The 22,617-nt window shown below is 34.2% G+C and overlaps 1 protein-coding gene and 1 non-coding gene across 4 annotated transcripts in view; one reads left to right on the top strand and one right to left on the bottom strand.

The window, feature by feature from the left end:
* The first annotated feature begins 70 nt into the window (after positions 1 to 70).
* Positions 71 to 177, top strand: LOC145740534 (U6 spliceosomal RNA). Its single transcript, XR_014181471.1, has one exon. It is a non-coding gene; the product is annotated as a U6 spliceosomal RNA (small nuclear RNA).
* Positions 178 to 8,100: 7,923 nt separating this feature from the next.
* Positions 8,101 to 22,617, bottom strand: part of S6KL (ribosomal protein S6 kinase like) — a 40,261-nt gene continuing 25,744 nt past the window's right edge. For 2 of the 3 annotated variants that reach the window (XM_081976263.1, XM_081976278.1), the window contains 2 exons: positions 11,231 to 11,410; positions 8,101 to 8,386 (listed from right to left, as the gene is read on the bottom strand). In XM_081976263.1, coding sequence (XP_081832389.1) covers positions 8,297 to 8,386; positions 11,231 to 11,410 — 270 coding nt within the window. In that variant the 3' untranslated portion in view covers positions 8,101 to 8,296. Of the gene's footprint in view, positions 8,387 to 9,956; positions 10,115 to 10,177; positions 10,361 to 10,438; positions 11,178 to 11,230; positions 11,411 to 22,617 lie in introns of those variants that run through there. The other variant, XR_014177745.1, reaches the window with a different exon arrangement.

Raw genomic sequence — 22,617 nt, 5'->3', positions numbered from 1 at the left:
CTGATAATATCATACCGTCGCGAGACGGACCAAAATAAGTACATATAGAAGTTCAAATTCGAGGTTTATCGTACTCGCTTCGGCGGTACATATACTAAAATTGGAACGATACAGAGAAGATTAGCATGGCCCCTGCGCAAGGATGACACGCAAAATCGTGAAGCGTTCCACATTTTTTTGTGACTTTTTTTCCCGTTTTAAATATTATGATTATTGTTTACTCTCCTTTTACTTTTGTGTTTTTTCTTTTTGGTAAATCGCTTTAGGAGTCACTTTTACATCATTTCAAACTACGCACAATGATTCTACTTATCCTAAAGGTTTTTATGTTAAAAAAAAAACTACTTTTTTGCTTTGTTTTCTACTTATCACAAAAAAACCGTAACAATCAAAACTCTGACTGCAGGAAACGTAAATGGAATTAATTAGATTGGCGGCCAATTAAAGTGGAATATTAAATAAGGCTATACGACAGCAGATACCGGTAATCTTGGACTTAATTCATATGCTAAGCCTGTGGGTAAACAAAATTATTGAAGAATTTATTCAGAGCAGTTATTCAGAACGCAGGCCAGTGGTCAATTACCCGATACGTCACTTTTTTTTAAATCTTACATGTGAAACAATCAGAAATTAACCAAAACAAAGTTTGTTAATCTAATAAAACGTGATAAAACAGACCCTCACTACGGGATTCATCATTCAGAGAACGGAGCCGTCCAAGAAGCGCTGACCGTGAAAAATTCTTCTATACATTATATAGGAATTAGCTTCAGGTTTATTAAACTTTGCACGAGATGTTATCGTGTTTCAAGGAAATCAAGGTCTTGGACTAAACTAGATTCGTGGAGTACGCTAAGAATTTAGGCTTGGTTACGTTTTGTTGTTGTTTTTGCACTTGATTGCAATCGCGCTATTAAACTACGGAGTAAACAGAACAATACAATACAAGGTATACTCAATTAAAAAATGGAGAAGTAGAGTTTTTTACTTGGACATCTACGGAAAACGTATACTGGAGGTCACCACATACGTTAGAGAAGATGAACCAGATTTACATAAAAGTAATTATTTTCTTGAAGAGCATAAAAAGTGCTTCTAGAAGGTGTCATTGATTTTCCAAAATAATCAATAATAAAGTGATAAAAAATGATTTTTCCGGTTTTTGTCGTAAATTTTTTAAAAAATTCTTACTGAAAACTGAACTAGGAAAACATCTAAAAATCCTCTACAACAAAATTTTAGAAACATAGGAAATACCTACGGAATGACACCAAAGTATAACAATCCCTATATTCAAGAAAGGACAGAATACGCACCCAGGCAACTACAGGGGCTGCTGAACACAAGCATGAAACTCTTTTTCGACATTTTGAAGTAAAGACTTTAACAAAAACAAACAGGGAAGAACAACAAGGCTTCAGACGAAACAGATCCACGATCGACGCCATATTCATTATCAAACAACTAAAAGAAAAATCAATCGAATTTAATACACCAGCATATGCCTGCTTCATCGATTTGACCAAGGCATTTGATAGGGTTCGCCTCTCCGACATCATAAATGTACTGATAGCGAAAGAGACACCATCGCAAGAGCAGTACGCAGTCTCAATATGACTAAAGTAAAGGCAGGAGACACTTATACGGAAGAGATACCGACACCAGGAGGTATCAGACAACGTGACAGCCTTAGCCAATTTCTATTCAATCTCTTAATGGACTTAATTATAGAGGAAGTATCATCACTAAATATGGGACAGAATAAAAGAATCAGCATGGTAATGCTACGCCGATGATGCAGCTATTTTCGCGGAAACGGAGGACGATCTACAGAGACTACACAAATTCTGCCAGGTCAGCCAAGTGATGAAGATGACCATATCTACAGGGTGGTCCAGTTTTAAGTGTCAATAATTCACCATTTGATAGCTAATCAAAAAATAAGTTGACTTGCATTATGTCATTTTTCTGAAAAAGGTTTCCTAAGGAAGATGCAGTAATCCAAATTTCAATTTAAAAAATCGTTTTATAGTTTAAAACTGAACATCCAAGACTTGTGAAAGTCCAAATTTGTACTGAATAGTCTAAAAACTTTTTTACTACTAGAAATGATTTGAATATGATTCGCTTTCTCAGACTGCCATCCTGGTTGAGTGTCTGAAACTGGCATTCAAGAACTAAAAAAAGTCCGGAAATCAAGACAAAGATTGTATTGTGCATGAAACTCATTTTTTACTACTAAAAATAATATAAAAGTTGATTTTTAATGCAAGAACTGACTTTACTAGGACTAAAGAGAGTCCAAAAGTATATTTTCAAGACTTTACGTACATTTTCTGGACTGGACAACAATTCTAGAAGTAAATTAAATTTTCGGACATTTTATTTCTAAAAATTAGTTCTCAAGACTATTATTGTAGCATTTGGTACCAACATTTTTTACTTTTATTACTGAAGAAACTTGACTTTTTGAAATAGTCTTAAACTCGATTTTTCAGTCTTAAAAAGCACTAAAAACAGTCTGAATTTCTTAGAGATGCTACAATTTATTGCACCTATGAGTGTGGAAGTCAATTTAATAGTGAAGAAACTTGAAATAACATTTTCAAGACTATGGTCAGTGGACACACTGGCTTTTAGGCCTGATAAATCAAAAACTTTGTAAAGATAGTCTTGAAACTCGATTTGAGGCACTGAAAACAGCCTTAAAACACTAAAAACAGTCTAGTTTATTAAGAAATACCCGAATTTTTAGCACTGAGGTGTCTAGAAGTCGATTTAATAGTGACAAAGCTTGGAATGCTATTTTAAGTCTATGAAGAATGTAAAAATTGTTTTTTAAGTTTGCTATGTCAATAACTTGGTGAAGATAGTCTTGAAACTCGATTTTCCAAGCTGAAAGCAGTTTTGAAGCACTAAAAATAGTCCAGAATTCGAAGAAAATGAAAAGCAAAGTAAAAAGCACGAAAAGTTAGTTTTTAAGACAATTTTCATGAATCTAATGTCAATGTCCTGCACCTAAGACTATTTTCAAGACTAAAATATTGAAATTTGTCTTCAAATTATGAAAACTTACTTCAAATGCAAATGTTAAGCTTCTGATGTCACTTTTCATTAGTTCAGTTACATTTTGGAGTTCAAGTCAATTTTTAAGGTTTAAATGTATGAATTTGTAGTAACAAATTCTTGAAAAAGTACTTAGTTTTTATGTCTACAAGTCAATTTTCAGTATTAAAGTCTCTCGATTTGCATGATAAGTCAATTTTCAAAACTAAAGTCTTTCAGTTTCTGGAAACTATGAAAAGTGACTACAATAATATTTTTTAAACTTCTTAAGTGAATTTTCCGTTTCCAAGACAATTTTTAAGTTGGGTTGGGTTAGTTTTGGGTCTTTGACCGTAATAACGTGTAATAAAGTGCTTGTTCCAAATTTGATCAATATTGCTCCAAACGGTCTGACAGTTATGACAAAAAAAACGATTTTTTAAACAGAAATTTGAAGGACTGTATTTTCCTTTTCAGGAAAATGTTATTATGAATGTCAACTTATTTTTTAATTGGCTATGGATTGGTGAATTATTGACATGTTATCATATTTTTTCTCTTTATTTGGATAATTTACAACACTTTTGATAGCAACTTCACAAAATTTTATTTAAATCAAAACTAAACGTAATCACACATTTATTTTTATAATGCCAGCCAAATTTTTTTCATAATTCTGAACGCAAAAATTAACTAATGCAATCAATAAATGTGACATTAATTTTTTTGAAATTTTGTACATTACGTTTTTCTGTCCTTTAGAAACTAAATAATTCCATCAGTGAAAGCGCTTTCCAAAAATGCAAAAATTTGAGATGGCGGCCATAAGAATTTACAAAGTTATCATCCATATCTCGGAAATCAATGACGATAGATTTTTTCTAATTACGTCATCGTGTTCTACGTATAAAAGTGCCTTAATAACGTCTTAGTTTCAAAACTCTCTGAAAAGAGCTGTAAGCAATTGTTTGAAATTCAGCCTCTGACGTTTCCTCAATTTTCCGGAAAATGGAGAAAGATAATTTAATTTGGAAACCGGAAATAAGTTTCACATAAAATTCTCTAAAACTTTCCCCATTTAACCAACTCTCTGGTGCAAATGGGCCAAAGCCATATTGGAAAAAGTTAAAAATTAATAACCCAAACAAAGCCTAATACAGATTTTGAGCAAATTGGACAGTACAAATGACGTTAAATAAACATTTTTCTTTTGATACTTGATCTAAACGGCAACACCGGTTATCCTGTGCACGATTATCTGACTGTATCACACTAAAAAATCATAAAACAATAGTAGAATTCTAATGACGTGTGTCCTTCCTTGAGTATTATATGCATGCGATGTCCCTAAGATAGTTTTTAATTATTGCAATTTATACCGACCTCGTTGGGTTCAGCGTTTTTTTTTTTGTATTCCGGCGGATTCAAGTTAAAATATCGAGATGGCAGTAATTAAAACGCTTTTAACGGTTCTTTTCAACAGATATATGATAAATAATGCAACCGTAAAACGAGTGGTACTCCGAACCCGCCTCCGCGTCATTTTAATTAAACGCCGATGTTTATCGTGGCAAAGAGACGGGATCATTTAACGGCCGTTTCCGTTCACATCAAAACGGCAAAAACTTAATGTCATCTTCATTTCACCATTACTCGGGGAAATTATTACCTGCAATACACGGCTAAGTACACACTCTTGGCCGTACCGAATGCATAATTTCGCCTTTTTAAGGAGACGTTGTGACGGGATTCTTCAGCCTCCGTAGCAATTATGTATGGTTAAATTTAGATTCCGAGGCGAAAAAATCTGACCGCAAACTAAATATTAATATGCAACAGCGCGCTTCTTGTCTGCGGCTATTTTAAGCCTCGTTTTACGGTTGTTTTTTAGCCGTTAGAGGCCGCTCGAGTAGTACCAGCCTGCTGGAACCAACACGCACGTTAATTCAATCTATTCCAAGTCAGAAAACCGCATTCTTCATTAATTCACTACCAAGTTCCAAAACCCGATTGGAAGTTTAGTTGCTAACAGTAAAAACAGCTCTAAACCAATTCACAAATTATTCTATAAAATTAAATAATTTATTAATTAATAAGTCAACGTTGTTAGATTCCTCTATGGCTCTGGCTGTAGAAATATTGGGCTTAAAGGATTGATACTACAGGGTGGTCCAGTTTTAAGTGTCAATAATTCACCATTTGATAGCCAATCAAAAAATAAGTTGACTTGCATTATGTCATTTTTACAAAGATACAGTCCTTCAAATTTCAATTTAAAAAATCGTTTTATAGTGTAAAACTGAGCATTCAAGACTTGTGAGAGTCCAAATTTGTACTGTATAGTCTAAAAACTTGCTATTTACTACTAGGAATAGTCTTATGATTCGTTTTCTCAGACTGTCATCCTGTTCGAGTGTCTGAAACTGGATTTCTAGAACTAAAAACAGTCAAATCAAGACAAATGAAACTCATTTTTTACTACTAAAAATAATCTAAAAGTTTACTTTTAAGGCTAGGACTAAAGAGAGTCCAAAAGTATATTTTCAAGATTTTAATTGGTGTACAACTCAATTTTCTGGACTGAAACAAGTAAATTTTAGGACTATTTGGTACCAAAATTTTTTACTTTTATTACTGAAGAAACTTGACTTTTGGAAATAGTCAAACTCGATTTTTCAGTCTTAAAAATCACTAAAAACAGCCTGAATTTTTTAGAGATGCTACAATTTATTGCACCTATGAGTGTAGAAGTCAATTTAATAGAGAAAAAGCTTCAAATAACATTTTTAAGACTATGGACTGTGTACAAACTGGCTTTTAGGCCTGATGAATCAAAAACTTTGTAAAGATAGTCTTGAAACTCGATTTGAGGCACTGAAAACAGCCTTAAAGCACTAAAAACAGTCTAGATTTTTAAGAAATACTCGAATTTTTAGCACTGAGGTGTCTAGAAGTCGATTTAACTGTGACAAAGCTTGGAATGCCATTTTAAGTCTATGAATAATGTAAAAATTGTCTTTTAAGTTTGCTATGTCAATAACTTGGTGAATATAGTCTTGAAACTCGATTTCAGGCACTGAAAACAGCCTTAAAGCACTAAAAACAGTCTAGATTTTTAAGAAATACTCGAATTTTTAGCACTGAGGTGTCTGGAAGTCGACTTAACTGTGACAAAGCTTGGAATGCCATTTTAAGTCTATGAATAATGTAAAAATTGTTTCTTAAGTTTGCTATGTCAATAACTTGGTGAAGATAGTCTTGAAACTCGATTTTCCAAGCTGAAAGCAGTTTTGAAGCACCAAAAATAGTCCAGAATTCTAAGAAAATGAAAAGCAAAGTAAAGAGCACGAAAAGTTTGTTTTCAAGACTTCATAATATTGAAATTTGTCTTCAAATTATGAAAACTTTCTTCAAATGCTTAAGCTTCTGATGTCGCTTTTCATTGCTTCAGAGTCACTTTTTGGTGTTCTAGTCAATTTTGAAGGTTTAAATGTATGAATTTGTAGTCAAAAATTATAGAAAAAGTAGTATTTTATGTTTTCAAGTCAATTTTCTATATTAAAGTCCGTTTAACCAAAACGAAGAGACCGAGATCTTTTGTGGTATCAGAACACCTGGACATGTATAGAAAATATGCTTCTTATCGTCCTTCTGGATTTGAAAGCCGAAGATTTTTCTTCAGATATTGGAGAGGTAAAGCATTAAAACAAGTTATTGGAATTCATAAATTTGGTGCTATGCCACAAGAGATAGCAACTTATTTAAAACTACCAAATGCTCAGAAGTACACTGGACATTGCTTTAGAAGGACGTCTGTTACTTGGCTTGTTAATTCTGGAGCTGACATCACAATGCTAAAAAGACATGGAGGATGGAAGTCCACAAGTGTTGCTGAAGGCTACATAGAGAATTCAGTCGAAAGCAAAAGTGTGATTAGTGAAAAAATTCTAGCGAATATTCCCACCTGCAGTGACAGTGGGAAGAGAAAAGATGAAACTTCTAGTTCATCGGTGTATTTGAAAAATAGTTCTAACGAAGTGAACGACAAATCAATAATAATAGAAGGATGTTCTTATTTTACTGTTAATGTTTATAAATAATTATATATACTTTTGAATGTTTGACTCCAAAAATGTTATAGTGTTTGGTGTTTTTTCTTCATAAATGTTAAATTTTATGTTGTGTAAACGATGTCATATTTATATTGTCCCTGCGCCAGGTAAGCGGCAGTAAAAAATTTTTACTGCCTAGGCAGTAAAAGTGGTTGTTTACAGCCTGTCGTTAGGCACTAAAACGACAGGTTTACTGACAATCGGCGAAAAAAGTTATTTAATTGCACGAAAGGAACTATTTTGACTAAAACTGGAAAATCTGACGATTTTCCGTCGTTTTAGACTCACTAGACCGACAGTTCTTCAAATATTAGATACAATGATCGGTAAGGTGTAGTACAAAAATAATATTGAATTGATCTATTTTTTTTTTCTCGTTTCTTTGCCTTTCATTTTTCAAATTGTGTTCATATATTGCAACAGCTTCCAGAATAGTTAAGAAAGTTTCCGAAGTTTTAGCAAGATTGCGGCCTCAGTATACCTGAAGAAATGGTAAGTATTACCCAATGATATTTCTGTGCAAACGGGATCCAACTGTCACTTATTGTCACAGTTTTTACAAATAATCGATGAATTCAATGTTGACTAGTTTGCCGTAGATAGAACTATCTGCGTGTACTAATCCAAGGGTCGTCGTTCTTGTTACGCGAATAAAAAAAAAACCTTGGCGGCCGCATCCTATGTATTCCATGGAGATTGAGTTACTTTGTAGAACCATTATCATTTCGCTTCGCCTGTTTTATGCCCGTCTCAAGCTCGGATGGTAGTTTTACGGTTTTTTCTGGTCGTTTTTCTGGCGCCGCGCCGTCGTAACCCACCGTGACTATTAACTTTGATTTTTCAGTAATTATTAATTGGCGAAGCCAACAACAATCAACATTTCAGCGTTTTATAATGGATGGGTAAATGGTAATTGAACTTCCCAGAAGTGAAACCAATATTTACTAAAGTAAAAAATCTAATGTAATTATACTTGTAGTTAACGACTTAAACGTTAATAACATCGCGGTTAAGTGCATATTGTATATGGCACGTTAATTATTACAATTAGCACCTCAGGCCAGATATAATACAATACTGGGATTAAATTATATAATAATAGCAATAACAATTGAGGTTAATCATCAATAGGATCGTCAATCATCGAAATTTTTGAAATCGATAGTTTTCGCTGGTTTCTGGTAGGCGTCTCCAAAATGTTTGGTTAGTAAATCCACGGCTTTCAGCTGTAAAAAAAACAATTGTAAGTATACATTTTGCCCCCATTAAAAACATTCCTAAGCAAATATTTGCCTTCTGAGGACCTTAAGGACAAAAGGTTTTGATGGAGAATTAAACTATGGTTCATTTTTTTCCCGTGGCGGTTACGTCATCAAGTGCTCCGCCATATTGAAATTTACGCACGTCGTTTATTATAAGCTAGGCTATCCATCTTTTTAATCACCTGTTTGGACGTTGCCGTATTGACAAATTTCTCCTTTAAACCTCACAATATGTAACTTTCATTAAGCAATTATAAATGAAAATAAGAAAACTTTATTGTTTTGAAAAACAAACATTCTAAGAATCTCACATGTTTTGCATGCAATAATAGCTATTTATGTAACCAGTTACGAAAAGTTCGATTTTGTGTAACGAATGAATGTTTGTAGGGCGAGCGCAGCGAGGTCCTACAAATTGAATGAGTTACACAATAAGACATTTTCGAAACGTGTTGCATACATAATTTTTTCTAATTTTGACCAAAAAGCGGTAAAAACCATCTTTTAAAGTGATTTAACACAAATATTCACTTTCATAGCACATTGTATAAACTGTGACAACGACATGTTATGATGGATGCCGCCCATATGTTTCTACGGAAATGCATAAACAGGGAGTGATAAAATGAACTTTTCATAAGTAGTTACATAAAGTGATACTTTATGTACCTAGTTACATAAAGTAAAACGTTTTGTCACTCTAATCAGTTTTGAAAAGTGTCACTTTATATGCCAAAATTAGAAAAATGCTTTTTTTTTCGAAATCTGTATAATTCATCGGTCCGTTTATTACTGCAACCAACAATACACCAGGTTCACATCTGCTCGTGGAAGATGTGGCAACATAGAGCATAATCCCAACTGACAGTCGGCTAAACATTTTGAGGTTAGAAATTTTAAAAAGTTGAAAAACACCAAAAACTACAAACAGAAGAAATAAAAACTTAATTTAGGGTAGTTTAAGTTTATTAATTAGTGTTGTTATTGCGAGACCTTCGTAGAATTTAAGATTTTTCTTCACCAAACTGGAAAACTTGCAACATTTGGTGGTAAACAAAGGCGGAAAGTTCCAATCAAACTTTGGCTTGGGAACAACAACCACATTCAATTTAAATTATCTGAAAAGAACATCACAGATAGGTGCATTCAAACGAGTCATTAACAGCCCAATACCAACGTTTCAAGAATTATTCCATAAAATTTGCAAGAAAGGAAAGGCAATGTGTGTATCCTGGGGACTATTAAATCCTAAAGCAGTGTTTTAACTTATAACAGAATTGTTGGTGTTTTAAGAACTTATTGCTTCTTGGTTTTGTGATTTAAATTGCTTACTTATTTCCTTTTGTAAATTTACTCAGCAGCATTAAATACATATCAATTTGGTTTTGTTGTGTGATTTATTTTACATGTTTTTTCAATTTCAATTCAATTTATTGTAAGAGCAGGTAGGTACCTCAGTCAAAGAAATTATCTAATTTTATGATTGTTTATGAAGAAAACTAGACTTCTTAGATAAAAAAGAAACTTGAGTGTACTTTTTAAAGATTTTATTTGTATATTTCATAATGTGTAAATAATACAATTAAAATAGTAATTTAACCTACTATCTGATGGAAAAGTATTTAACAGTAGCACCATCTGTTTCTAGCCTTATAATCAGAGAAGATACGGCAAAATTTATAAGGGCTAATTCTGCAAAATAATGGCATTTGATCAAATTTATGTATTAAGTAACTTGTATCTTTCTAATATTACCTGAAACTTATTAGAAATTTGTTTTTTCAACACTCTGCATATGGATTTTGACAACACCATTATAACCATAGCTTCAAACACCTTTTGTTTAGAGTCTTTTAGAGCAATTGATAATGGGACTTTTTAAATTTGGACCCTTTCAAAGCATGATAAGCAAACTCCAGATTAGGCAAATAAAGATACCTGAAACATAAGCTATTTAGTATTAGCAGCTTATTAATACCTCTACCAGAGTCCTTTTTATAGTATTAAGTAAATCACCTTGTCAGTTTCTGCTAAATACACCTTTACTCTATATCCATGCTTCTTCGAGAACCACTGGCTTGAATAAACTTGGTTTTTGTAGTGTTCTTATAAAAACTCTTCTTGGGAGTAAGTAAATATATGGGCTGTTTCATTGTGACAGTGTTTTCTATTAGAAAAGGCATCCTTTTCTGTTCCACAAACTCTAGTTCCTTCAGAATGTTTCACTGGGCCCCTTGATAGTTGTAAAGTGTATTAAGAAGGTGGCATTTTCAAAACTGACTACCGAAACACACACACATTATCTAGTCTCACACGTAGTATCGCAGTTAAAAACAAGTTAAATCAAAATATTGTATAATTTACATCAAAAATAAAAAATTGTGTCTTTGTTTACTTTTTGTCAACAATGGCGGCCGATTTTCCGAGCCTTGTCGTCCTGATCCATTGCCGACGTGACTAGATGACGTCAAAATTCTATCGCGCTCGGAACGCATGTAATAGACAAGAAAGGCAAATGATGACGTAACCGACACGGGAAAATAAATGGACCATAGGATCCTAGAAAAATGGACGGGTAAAGAAAGCAAAAAGTTAATAGTTTATGTATTAACTTTTGAAACAAAGAAATATACACAAACAGGAGTATTTTTTAAGAGATTGTTTTTCAATTCAAACCACATAGTAGAATAGTTTGTATTCTAAAATGGTATATACTGGCAACTACCAAACATCAAAGGAAATCTTTGGAATCAACCTAAGACATGAGTGAATTTCAATATGACTTTCCCTAGGACAGAGTTTACTTACTTTCTTCACTTGAACATCCTCAAAACTATAACCTTTAAAAAAGGCTATAGTACTCAAAGCTCTCAAAGAGTGCAGTCTCTTTTGCGGGTCGACCACCAGGAGGCGTGCCAATAAGTCTTTCGAAGGCCCATCCAGGTCATCTTGTAGCACCAATTGATTGTTCGATGTCAATGACGCCATCTGTAAAATACGATTGGCTTTTTAGCATCTTGCTGAAGATGTCGGTCACGTTTATTTAACAGAATGGCTTTTTTCAAGACGGATGATTTACTATTATTATAACGAAATTAAGCGCCCTACTTTCTAAACTAGATTCATTATAATGGCTTACGTACTGGATTTTTTCCATCCAGTTGTTGACCTCTCTCTCGCCTCGTTATTTTGGGCCCGGCTCAATTTAAGGAACAGATTCACTTCCTTTTATCCGCCCTATCCTTTAATCGTCGTGTCACTTAGGAAGTCTTTCGTAAATTGGATAACCGCTCCGCATAGTTCACATCTCGATTGGATTTAATAGGATAATTACATTTTCTTAGGCGGTATATAGGAAAAGTTGATTGTGAACAGGCGTGATTGCCCTTCAAGGTCTTTATTATACTCTTGCTAGTAGTAAAATATTGCGTAGCTGGTTTTCCGCATTTTGTTTTAGTAGACAACCACATGAAATGTCTCTTTGTCTTCTATTATTAGTGAAACAAAGAAAATAACTGTTTGTTCTGTTTAAATAGAGTGTCAAACTTTGCCGGTTTATTTGACACACATAAGAACACATCGATTAGCAATCACTAGATAATTTAATTTTCTTCTGAATGCACTGAAATAAACCGATTACTAATCAAAAAAGCATTACACTTATACGTTACTTTGTCCATCGAAGAATGTTCCAAAACAAAGTTCTTCAAGATTACCAACGTTGATACCAACAATTTTCTACGTTTTTTCCGAATTTTACTGCTAAGTTTTAATCCCCTGTTTGTTTAGGATGTAATCGACACTCACGAGTACAGTTGTAACTTGACTGAAGCTAATTTAGACCAGGAAATCACCCCAAACTGATACAAACTCTATTCGTTCCGGAATAGTTACCAGGTGAATAGTTTAGCCCCGGCCGAGTTGGGTGAGCTGGTTTTTAAAATGATGGATGCTTATCACTAGAGTCATTAAAAAGCACTAAAGTCGTGAAAAAAAGCGCTTAAAAAGCAAAATTATTTTCATCAAAAAGCGTAAAAATTTGTAAAAAAGCACAAAACTCTTTCAGAGATGCAAAATTTTATTGAGTTCAACTTGCTTTAAAAGCATACGGAAGATTTTAGACTGTTTTGAAAACTTTCAAAAGTCTTTTGAACTACTTGAGAGCATTTGGAAGGTTTTTGGACTGTTTAAACAGCATATTGAAGGTTCTGGAATGCTTTAGAGGCATTTGGAATCTGTTACACGGTTCACAAAATTTTTTGGAAGCTTCTAAACTGCTTTAATATCTTCTGGGAGCTTCTAGACTAATTGAAAAGCGTTTGGAATCTTTTAGACTGTTCTAAGTGATTTTGAAAGCTTCTAGACTGTTTTGAAAGACTTCCAACTGCTTTAGAAGCATTTTGGAGTTTCTGTAGTGTTTTGAAACCTTTCTAGACTACTTTAGGAGCATTGCTGGTTCTGGACTTCTTTTAAGACATGTGAATTTGAACTTTTGGAAGCTTTTAAACTGCTCTAGAAGCATACGGAAGCTTTTAGACTGCCTCGAAATTTTTTTAGAGCTTCTAGACTAGTTGAAGATTATTTGGAATCTTTTAGACTGTTTTAAATGCTTTTGGAAGCTTCTAAACTATTTTGAAAGGCTTTAGACTGCTGGAGAAGCATTTTGGAGTTTCTGTAGTGTTTTGAATTCTTTTTAGACTACTTTAGGAGCATTGAAGATTCTGAACTGCTTTTAAGACATGTGAATTTGACCTTTTGAAAGCTTTTCGACTGCCTTCAAATTTTATGAAAGCTTCTAGACTAGTTGAAGATTTTTTGGAACCCTTTAGCGTGTTTTAAAAGCTTTTAGAAGCTTCTAGACTGGTTTGAAAGGCTTTAGACTGCTTGAGAAGCATTTTGGAGTTTCTGTAGTGTTTTTAAATCTTTTTAGACTACTCTAGGAGCATTGGAGGTTCTGGACTGCTTTTAAGACATGTGAATTTGAACTTTTGGAAGCTTTTAAACTGCTTTAGAAGCATACGGAAGCTTATAGACTGCCTTGAAATTTTTTGAAAGCTTCTAGACTACTTGAAGATTATTTGGAAGACTTTAGCGTGTTTTGAAAGACTTCCGACTGCTTTAGGAGCTTTGAAAATTCTGGACTGCTTTTGAGACATGCGAATTTGAGCTGTTGGACGCTTTTAAACTGCTTTAGAAGCATACGGAAGCTTTTAGAATGCCTTGAAATTTTTTGAGAGCTTCTAGACTAGTTGAAGATCATTTGGAATCTTTTAGACTGTTTTAAATGCTTTTGGAAGCTTCTAAACTATTTTGAAAGGCTTTAGACTGCTGGAGTAGCATTTTGGAGTTTCTGTAGTGTTTTGAATTCCTTTTAGACTGCTTTAGGAGCATTGAAGATTCTGAACTGCTTTTAAGACATGTGAATTTGAACTTTTGGAAGCTTTTAGACTGCCTTCAAATTTTTTGAAAGCTTCTAGCCTAGTTGAAGATTATTAGGAAGCCTTTAGCGTGTTTTAAAAGCTTTTGGAAGCTTCTAGGCTGGTTTGAAAGACTTCCAACTGCTTTAGGAGCATTGATGGTTCTGGACTTCTTTTAAGACATGTGAATTTGAGCTTTTGGAAGCTTTTAAACTGCTCTAGAAGCATACGGAAGCTTTTAGACTGCCTTGAAATTTTTTGAGAGCCTCTAGACTATTTGAAGATTATTTGAAATCTTTTAGACTGTTTTAAATGCTTTTGGAAGCTTCTAAACTATTTTGAAAGGCTTTAGACTGCTTGAGAAGCATTTTGGAGTTTCTGTAGTGTTTTGAAATCTTTCTAGACTGCTTTAGGAGCATTGAAGATTCTGAACTGCTTTTAAGACATGTGAATTTGAACTTTTGGAAGCTTTTAGACTGCCTTCAAATTTTTTGAAAGCTTCTAGACTAGTTGAAGATTATTTGGAACCCTTTAGCGTGTTTTAAAAGCTTTTGGAAGCTTCTAGGCTGGTTTGAAAGACTTCCAACTGCTTTAGGAGCATTGATGGTTCTGGACTTCTTTTAAGACATGTGAATTTGAACTTTTGGAAGCTTTGAAACTGCTTTAGAAGCATACGGAAGCTTTTAGAATGCCTTGAAATTTTTTTAGAGCTTCTAGACTAGTTAAAGATTATTTGGAAGCCTTTAGAGTGTTCTAAAAGCTTTTGGAAGCTTCTAGTCTGTTTTGGAAGGCTTTAGACATATTTTGGAGTTTCTGTAGTGTTTTAAAACCTTTTTAGACTAGTTTAGAAGCATTTGGAAGGTGTTTGGGCAGTTTAAAGAGCCTTGAAGGTTCTGGACTGCCTTTAAGACATTTGAAACGTTGTAGACGGTTTTAGAAACGTTTGGAAGCTTTAGAAGCATACGGAATCTTTTGAGTGTTTCTAGATAAATTGAAAAGCATTTGGAAGCTTTTAGACTGTTCTAGGCTGGTTTGTAAGCTTTGCAAGGCATTTTAGAGGTTTCATAGTGTATTGGGATGTTTTGACATTTTTTAGACTACTTCAGGAGTATTTCGAAATTTTTTGGTCAGTTTAAATTTGTAAATTGATACATTTTGCAACATGTTTTTGTCATTCAGAAGCCTTCAATATCTCAATATAGCAAATTTTTGTCAAAGCAGTTATTAGTCTAGTTTATTTTTAAAAACTTGAAAACATACAAAAATAACAGTAAATAAGTACAAAAAACTAAAATAAGCACAAAACGAAGAAAAAAGCAAAATCAACAAAATCTGTCAAATGACGCGTTTTTACATAAATCGTTCACATTAGATGTCAAAGGTTGGTGGCTTTTGTTATTTACAAAAAGCAAAATTTCTAGAAATCCGGACTCTACTTATCACGTGTAAAAATCAAATGACTACATTTATGAAGAACACACAGAGAAGTCAAATTAATGAAGGTTAAAAATTTTGTAAAAAGAATTATTGGACCAAATTGGAGAATATTTAAAAACTTGCAGGGTCATTTCTGTGTTGCAAATATAATGCAAACTATTGGTTTTAAATGGAAATAGACCAGTAACTATGAATAGCCAGAGAAAAGAAAAATTAGTGAAAATACTTCCTGATCAATGATATTCAAGTTGAGGTATTTCTGAAGGGGCTTTTTCTCCAAAGCATTTGCAGGTTAAAATTTGTGATTAATTCAAGACATGCGTGTTTAATTAGGCACTCCAATGAAATGTCAAGTACAGCTGATTGAAACTTTTAGAAGGGCAAACACGGCCATTAAAACACACTTTCTTATGAATTTGGCAGGCATTTTATGAAATATCAACTGAAAGTCTTTAGAAAATTGCAAAATTTAAGCTAAAACTCTATGTATTCACCAGAAAATGTGTTTTAATGGCCGAGTTTGCCCTTCCAAAAGTTTAAATCAGCTGTTTCTGACATTTCATTGGAGTGCCTAATATTTTTAAAAACTGAAACGTGGACTTTTGTACAAACATTTTGCACATTGTGGCAATCACGCTTTAATCTAAAGTCCACGTTGGTTGGCAATTTGTCATCGTGAACACCCTAAACGTCACTGTCACTCCCATAAACGTATCAAAGTGCAGCAGCTCATTAAACCGCAACGGTCTAACTAGAAGTTACTTTTATCGAACGATCGATTATGCTCGGCTTAATCCATTACGATAGGAAAAAAAACCGTTGGCAGATAGGAGACGTCGATTAACCCCTCGGTTAACTGACAGAGCGGGTAATCGCCAGTTGATGCGAGGCACAAATCGTTAATTTTTATGTCGTTATGCGAAACTATTTATAAAACGTTCCGGCCGTTCGCCCTAAGAAGAAGAAGAAGAAGGCCGAGTTTTTCCTCTAACCGAAGCCACATAGAGGACGCGTTTTATAGGCCCATCAACCCATTTTAGAACTTTTGAATTATTGAAGAAGTCTTCGCGAGAGCGCGTGAGAACGTTTGAAAAGTCCTGAAGAAGTTGCAGGTGGAAGGGAAAAAAATTGTCGAGTTGAATAGAACGAAATTACGCTTCTGCCTGTCTGTATAGACATGTATAGAAACGGCTTTAGTGCAATGTAATTTTCAAATCACGTGCATTCAAGGCCGATACGTGCACGTCGTTAGCTTGGCACTAGGGGGCACTCTGTGAATAAAATTGATAAGGGAAAGAAGCGAAACGTGCACAGTTTGGCTTTACTCAGCTTCCAATATATGCGCATAAAGGCTACCAAATACCGTTTGGTGTTTGTTTAGACAACTGTACACCCAATAATTAGTGTTATTGCATTCGGTCAACGCAACCATGCAAATACCGCTGGTTTTATTAGTTGTTAATGAACTCGCCGGAGTAATGCCAATGAGGAAACGTATAACTTGTCCGATTTGGCATTCTACGTCGTTTGCATTGAAAAAGGTTAATTCGCAATTAATTACGGTTGTTGTACAAGTGTTTGTGGCTAAATAACACTCTGATTCACTCTCCTATTTAAAACCGCCATTTTGTTTGTTTTGAAATAGCTCTAATTTAACTGATTTTACCAAATAAATTAGTAATTATGTCTTCAAAATACGCTTATTTTATCAGTGACATTCCGGGGCTGTCAGCTGTCAGTTGAGTCTATTGGTAGCAGAGATGTAAAAGCGGTAATTTTCGAGTCAGAAAATTTCCATTTTTGGAAATTTACCGGAAAATTACTTCATGCTTAAATGAAAATTTTCCTTGATAAGGAAAACAACTGTCAAACTTGTCATTGTTATTATCAAACATCATGCATTCTAATGAGATAAGTTAAGACATCTAACCGCCATTTGCACCGTCTTACTTTAAGCATAGCTTAGGTTAAGTGTGGTTTAGAGTGTGACTTTTTTCACCTGTACTGTCACAGTCTGACCCGCACTTAAATTAAACTCGTATTACAAAACGACGGTGCAAACGGGGCTAAATGATTGAAAGTACATTAAACTTTATTTGAATTAATATTGGATTGTTGTACAATTATTATAATTAGAAAACAAATTATTTCTGAATTTTCAGATTTTCCAATTTTTTCTGGAAAATTACCGGAAACTTTCTGAAAAATGTTGTATACCTAACATCAACCCTTTTCAAAATAATATGAATTTTGAAAAAAATATTATTTCTAAACACATTCCCGGTATAAAAGCTTTAATCTTTCGGTAGCGTGACATTTCTACTATATATGGTATACAGGGTGATCAAAAGACAATTTCAAAGGCTACAAATTGGTATATTTAACCACCCTGTAACTATAAAAATAACAGAGTTATGGGCTGTCACAGTAAAAACTGTCAAAATCAAACAACTCAATTTTAACAGTAAATAACTCAGTTATTCGACGTTTTAGGTAAAAACGCTATACAAGGTGGTCAAAAGAGAATTTCAAGGGCTACAAATTGGTATATTGAACCACCCTATAATTGTCAAAATAACCGAGATATTGACAATACAATGGAATAGTTTACAGGGTGATTCAATGAATTTTTAACACCCTTAACTTGTTTAATTTTTATTTTATAAAAACTACCAAATCCATCAGTATATAGGGTGTCCCAAATTTGAGCACCAAATCAAACTTATAATTTTTTTTTTAGATTTTTGGAATTTACGTCAAATTCTAGGCCTACTTGATGTAAAATGTTTGTATCGATATTCAATTGTTTTTGCTCTAGCAGCCTTACTTTGACCACCCCCCTCGAAAGCAGAAATTCCCAATTTGAGCGAAATTTTGGTGCACTTTTCCAGAAAATCGTCCATAACGCGCTTATTTGAAACACCTTGTATAAACACATCGTATAACAAAAGAAAACGTAATGAACGGGGCTAATCTAATCACGTGACGTTGAGCGGGCACGACTATGTTGTCCCGTTTAGCCCCTAGACGGCGCCAAAGTTGACTCTCGTTTTTTTGCAGTTTTTGCTCAATATCTCAGGAACATTTCAGTTTAGAGGTCTGACATTTTTTTGGTACCACGCACCGTTTGACTTTAAAAAATTAAAAACTAGAATTGTCAAGAAATTTCAAGTAAAAAATTTTTATTTTCAAAATTAACCTTTTTACCTTCAAGTTAAAAGTACAAAAACGTAAAAAACGAATTATTTTTGAATTTTTAGATTTTCCAATTTTTCCGGAAAATTACCGAACATTTTCTGGAAAAATTTCCATAAATTTAATTTTCCGGAAATTTTACATCCCTGATTGGTAGTGTATGTATACCTCCATTTTGTTTCATGTAATATAATGGCTCATCCATGCTTAGGACGCAAGAAAATACGAATTTTTCAAAATACTAAGTCTAATATAACAAGAATTAAAAAAAAAAGATTCAAACTTCCTAGTAACATTTAAAACACCCGCTAGATATGACGTAGACGACTTTCAACCAATTAGGTGCGAGAAAACACTTCTATCATCACCTTTTTCTAGGCCCGCTTTCGTGTTGCCAGTTTGTATTTACAGATTCAAATTAATCTTGACAAATTAGAAACGTTAAAAGATTTTCTCAGTTTTTAAGTTTCTAACCAAAACAGAACAGTCAAATTGTTATTAAATTACTTTTTGTCCAGTGAAATAAAAAAGTTGTCGTGTGCTATAAAACGTGGCAACATTGCATTTTGCGGTTTTAAATTAGTTGATCGGAAGATGCTAGGTCTGTTCGCAGAGGTAATCCCTTCCAACTCAGAAACAGTAAATGTCAGGTTTCATTGGTTGAATTCTCACGTGACTATGACGTTTTCTCACTTGTGGCCAATGGATGTATCTATTTCTCTGATTACTAGTTGAATATTCTCTCTGCGAACAGACCTATAGTCAACCATCAGACAGTCATAAGGTCTGTTCGCAGAAGCAATTCCTGACTGGATTTTTATCAACATTGAGTGCATCATGTGACCATTGAACCGCCGGTAGTATTGAGATCACGTGCTGTGTCAGTTGTGATTGTAAATTACACTGATCGTAAAGGAAAAACCGTCATTTTTGGAGAGCTCTGACACTTTCATAGCATTTCTAGAAGCTTTTAGCAATTTAAAAGAATTCTTGGGAGGTTTAGGGCACTTGTAGAGCAACATATCCGTTATTTTAAATACTTTCAAATTTCCCCTCGAAAATGTAAAAACTCAATTTTTTGATTGACAAAAACCAATAACCAAATATTAGTATATTCTTTACTAGAAAATGGAGTAAAAAATTTTTTTTTTTCTTCCACGCAATCTCGGGAATGGGGCAAAAAATACAATTAATGGACATTTAATGGTTCCACATATTTTATAAATTCAATTTAAAATTTGATATCGTAATTATTGAAAAGTCATGTAGGTACCTAGTTTTTCACATGGTCAAATTGAAAGCCATTACTTAACAGGAAATTTTCTGGTCATACATGTGACTGCGTTTAATCGGTATTTAGAGATAAGACGTTCCTGTGTGGTGAATTGCATACAGAACAATACACTTTAAATTCCTCGTATATCTTAATTGAATGATTCGATATGAATGGGACGATTACGAATAGCCTCTGGTTTAAATGACTCGGTTTACACCTGTGTATGTCTAGCAAATGTATACAATTCACAAAAATATTATCCCGTATAGGTGTAAACTAAAAATAAATCCGGTGATTTGTGTGGGCACATGATTCAACTTTACTGTCCATTCATTGTATGGTTTATGTTAAACTTTGGCTGCAAATTTTGATGAATAATGTGCGAATTTGACTTGATTGATACCAAAACAGCTTTCTGCTTTTTTTGATCACAAATGTCGATTTACCATTTTTCCATTTGCTGCATAGGCAGCAATCTACGCTACGCTGATGACACCACACTTATCGCCAAAGATGAGCAGGAAATGTCGAGTCTTGAGCTTATTGAGCGAGTAGAGAGAGCCTAATATTAAAGATGTCGAGAACGTGGAGGAAATAATCTAGGTGCCCACATCAGCAGAAATGGCAGAACAAGTCAAGAAATCAGAAGAAGGATCGCTCTTGCCAAAACAGCCATGACCAAACTCAACAAAATTTGCAAAGATCGGCATATAACAACCACAGCAAAATGCAAATTAGTAAACACTCTCGTTTTTCCAATTGCGCTATACGCAGCAGAATCCTGGACCTTAAAAGCCACAGACATCGCCAAGTTTGATGCGTTTGAGATGTTGGTCTGGAGAAGACTACTGAGGATTCCCTGGACAGACTGCAGAACTAACGTATCCATACTCGAAGAACTTAACATCCAAGTCACCTAAAATCAAACAACTGAATCTCAAGTATTTTGGACATGTCAGCAGGAGGAAAGATGACAATCTTGAAAAACTTATGGTCCAAGGGAAGGTAGAGGGAACACGACCTAGAGGACGTTCTCCAAAACGATGACTGGACCAGGTGAAGCAGTTTACAGGAAAATCTTTCAAAGACAGCATTAGAAGCACGCCAGATAGAGAGGAATGGAGGGAAACTGCTAAAAACACAACATGAGACTAACATAGGATCACGACGCTTCAAACATGAAGCTAACGACTGGAGAGAAAGTATAGGCAGAATGGGCCTATCCCACATATCATAAATTTTTGTTTTAATGACTGGAATCGAAAGAATAGGATCAAAAAACTAATTTTTCATATTCTTGAAGAAAAAATTATGGTCGTAAATGTTCCTACATTAGTTTGAATTTGTCCATAAATTTAAAAGATCTGTTTTGGCGCGCATGTGACGTACGTAATTCTGGGCGATTTTATTGGCTGTTGCACGCCATCTGTTTCACTTCTTGTCGCTGATTGGCTGATAGTGTAGTACGTCACCGGCGGCGGGCGTTTTAAACATGAGATTAATGTAGTTTTTATCATCATTTTTTTTCTATTTAGACTTAATATTTTTGAAAACAAAAAAATACGGGTATAATATTTTCAATCCGTCTTTGTAGTTATGAAATAAAAAAAAATGGGGGACAGGCCCATTGTCACTCTGCTATTGAGCTATAAAATATGGTTCAAAATTTCTATAATCTGCCTGACAAATGACACTTCGGGCCTAATTAACTAATACAAACTACTGTATGTCAATTACGGAATCATACTTTAGGTTGTTCTAACCTAAAAATTAATTCTTGACGGTTCTGTGCACAAATCCTTCCGATTTGAAATAGTCATGTCAAGGTAGTTACGGACGACCGGAAGTTTTTTTTTTTTTTTGCGTGCAACAAAACAAATCCGCATACATTTCGGAAGGTTGCCACTAATTGGTAGGATTTTCCTGGACTATAGAGTAATTAGCTGATAATGGAACAAATTATGCAGATCCGCACCAGCCTCACCCTTTTCGTCGCGGTTGAGGCTGTAAAAGCTGAGATAAAAATGAATTTACGACCCAGATTGGAAAGAATTTTATGCAGCTGTAAAACGTCTTTTTAAGTTTATTTTCTGATTTAAATATTGCCGTTTTAGTGTTCGTATAACGAGGCTTTTAGTGTGCTTGTTGCAGTAAATGTAGTCTTTTGTGGTGCCTCGTTATTTAAGACAAAAATTAATAGTTTGTCATCAATAACCAAACAAACCAAGTTTGACATTGACAGGAACCGAAAGTCACTTGATCTCCGTGTGAGTTTGTAATCATGGTGTCATGTGATTACAGTCAAACTTAGTTATTTCGATTTTGCTCTATTAAGTTAACGAGGAGGTACAAACTGTCGCACTTTTACTTTAAGTCACATGTGCGTAAATGACAGCACAGTAGGTTTTCTGTGATTGCGTCTTTTTCTTATTCAAATACTGCACATGTGGATTCAATTCAAACCACTAATTCGGCCATATTGAACTTTTTGACAAGCACTTTCCAGGCTTCTAGTAAAGGAGGCGTTGGCAATCGTCATTTGCCAGCGACTTGACATTACACAGAAAATATTTATCAAGAAAAAGAGTAAATTGCTTTCGAAACGTTTCTTCTTTTGGTATTGTATTTCCTACTGTATTTTCCACTATCATTGCAAACTAAATGCTTTTTGTATTTTGGACGAAAACAACTATAGCGTGTAGGACCTCAGAGCACGTGACCTAACCATTGCAAGCGACTTTAGAATCACATGATGCACTGAATGTTGATGAAAATGCTTATAATTATTACAGCATCATTTTCGTCTAGCCTAGAGCTCCTTAATCGCGATTAAAACTGATCCTTCAATAATGATGGTTTAAGCTTAGTTT

Source organism: Ips typographus, linkage group LG1 (genome assembly GCF_016097725.1).
Source record: "Ips typographus isolate SLU linkage group LG1, UJ_Ityp_2.0, whole genome shotgun sequence".
NCBI lineage: Eukaryota > Metazoa > Arthropoda > Insecta > Coleoptera > Curculionidae > Ips > Ips typographus.
Note: the sequence above shows the minus strand (reverse complement) of the source record. Positions and strands in the feature narration are given on the sequence as shown.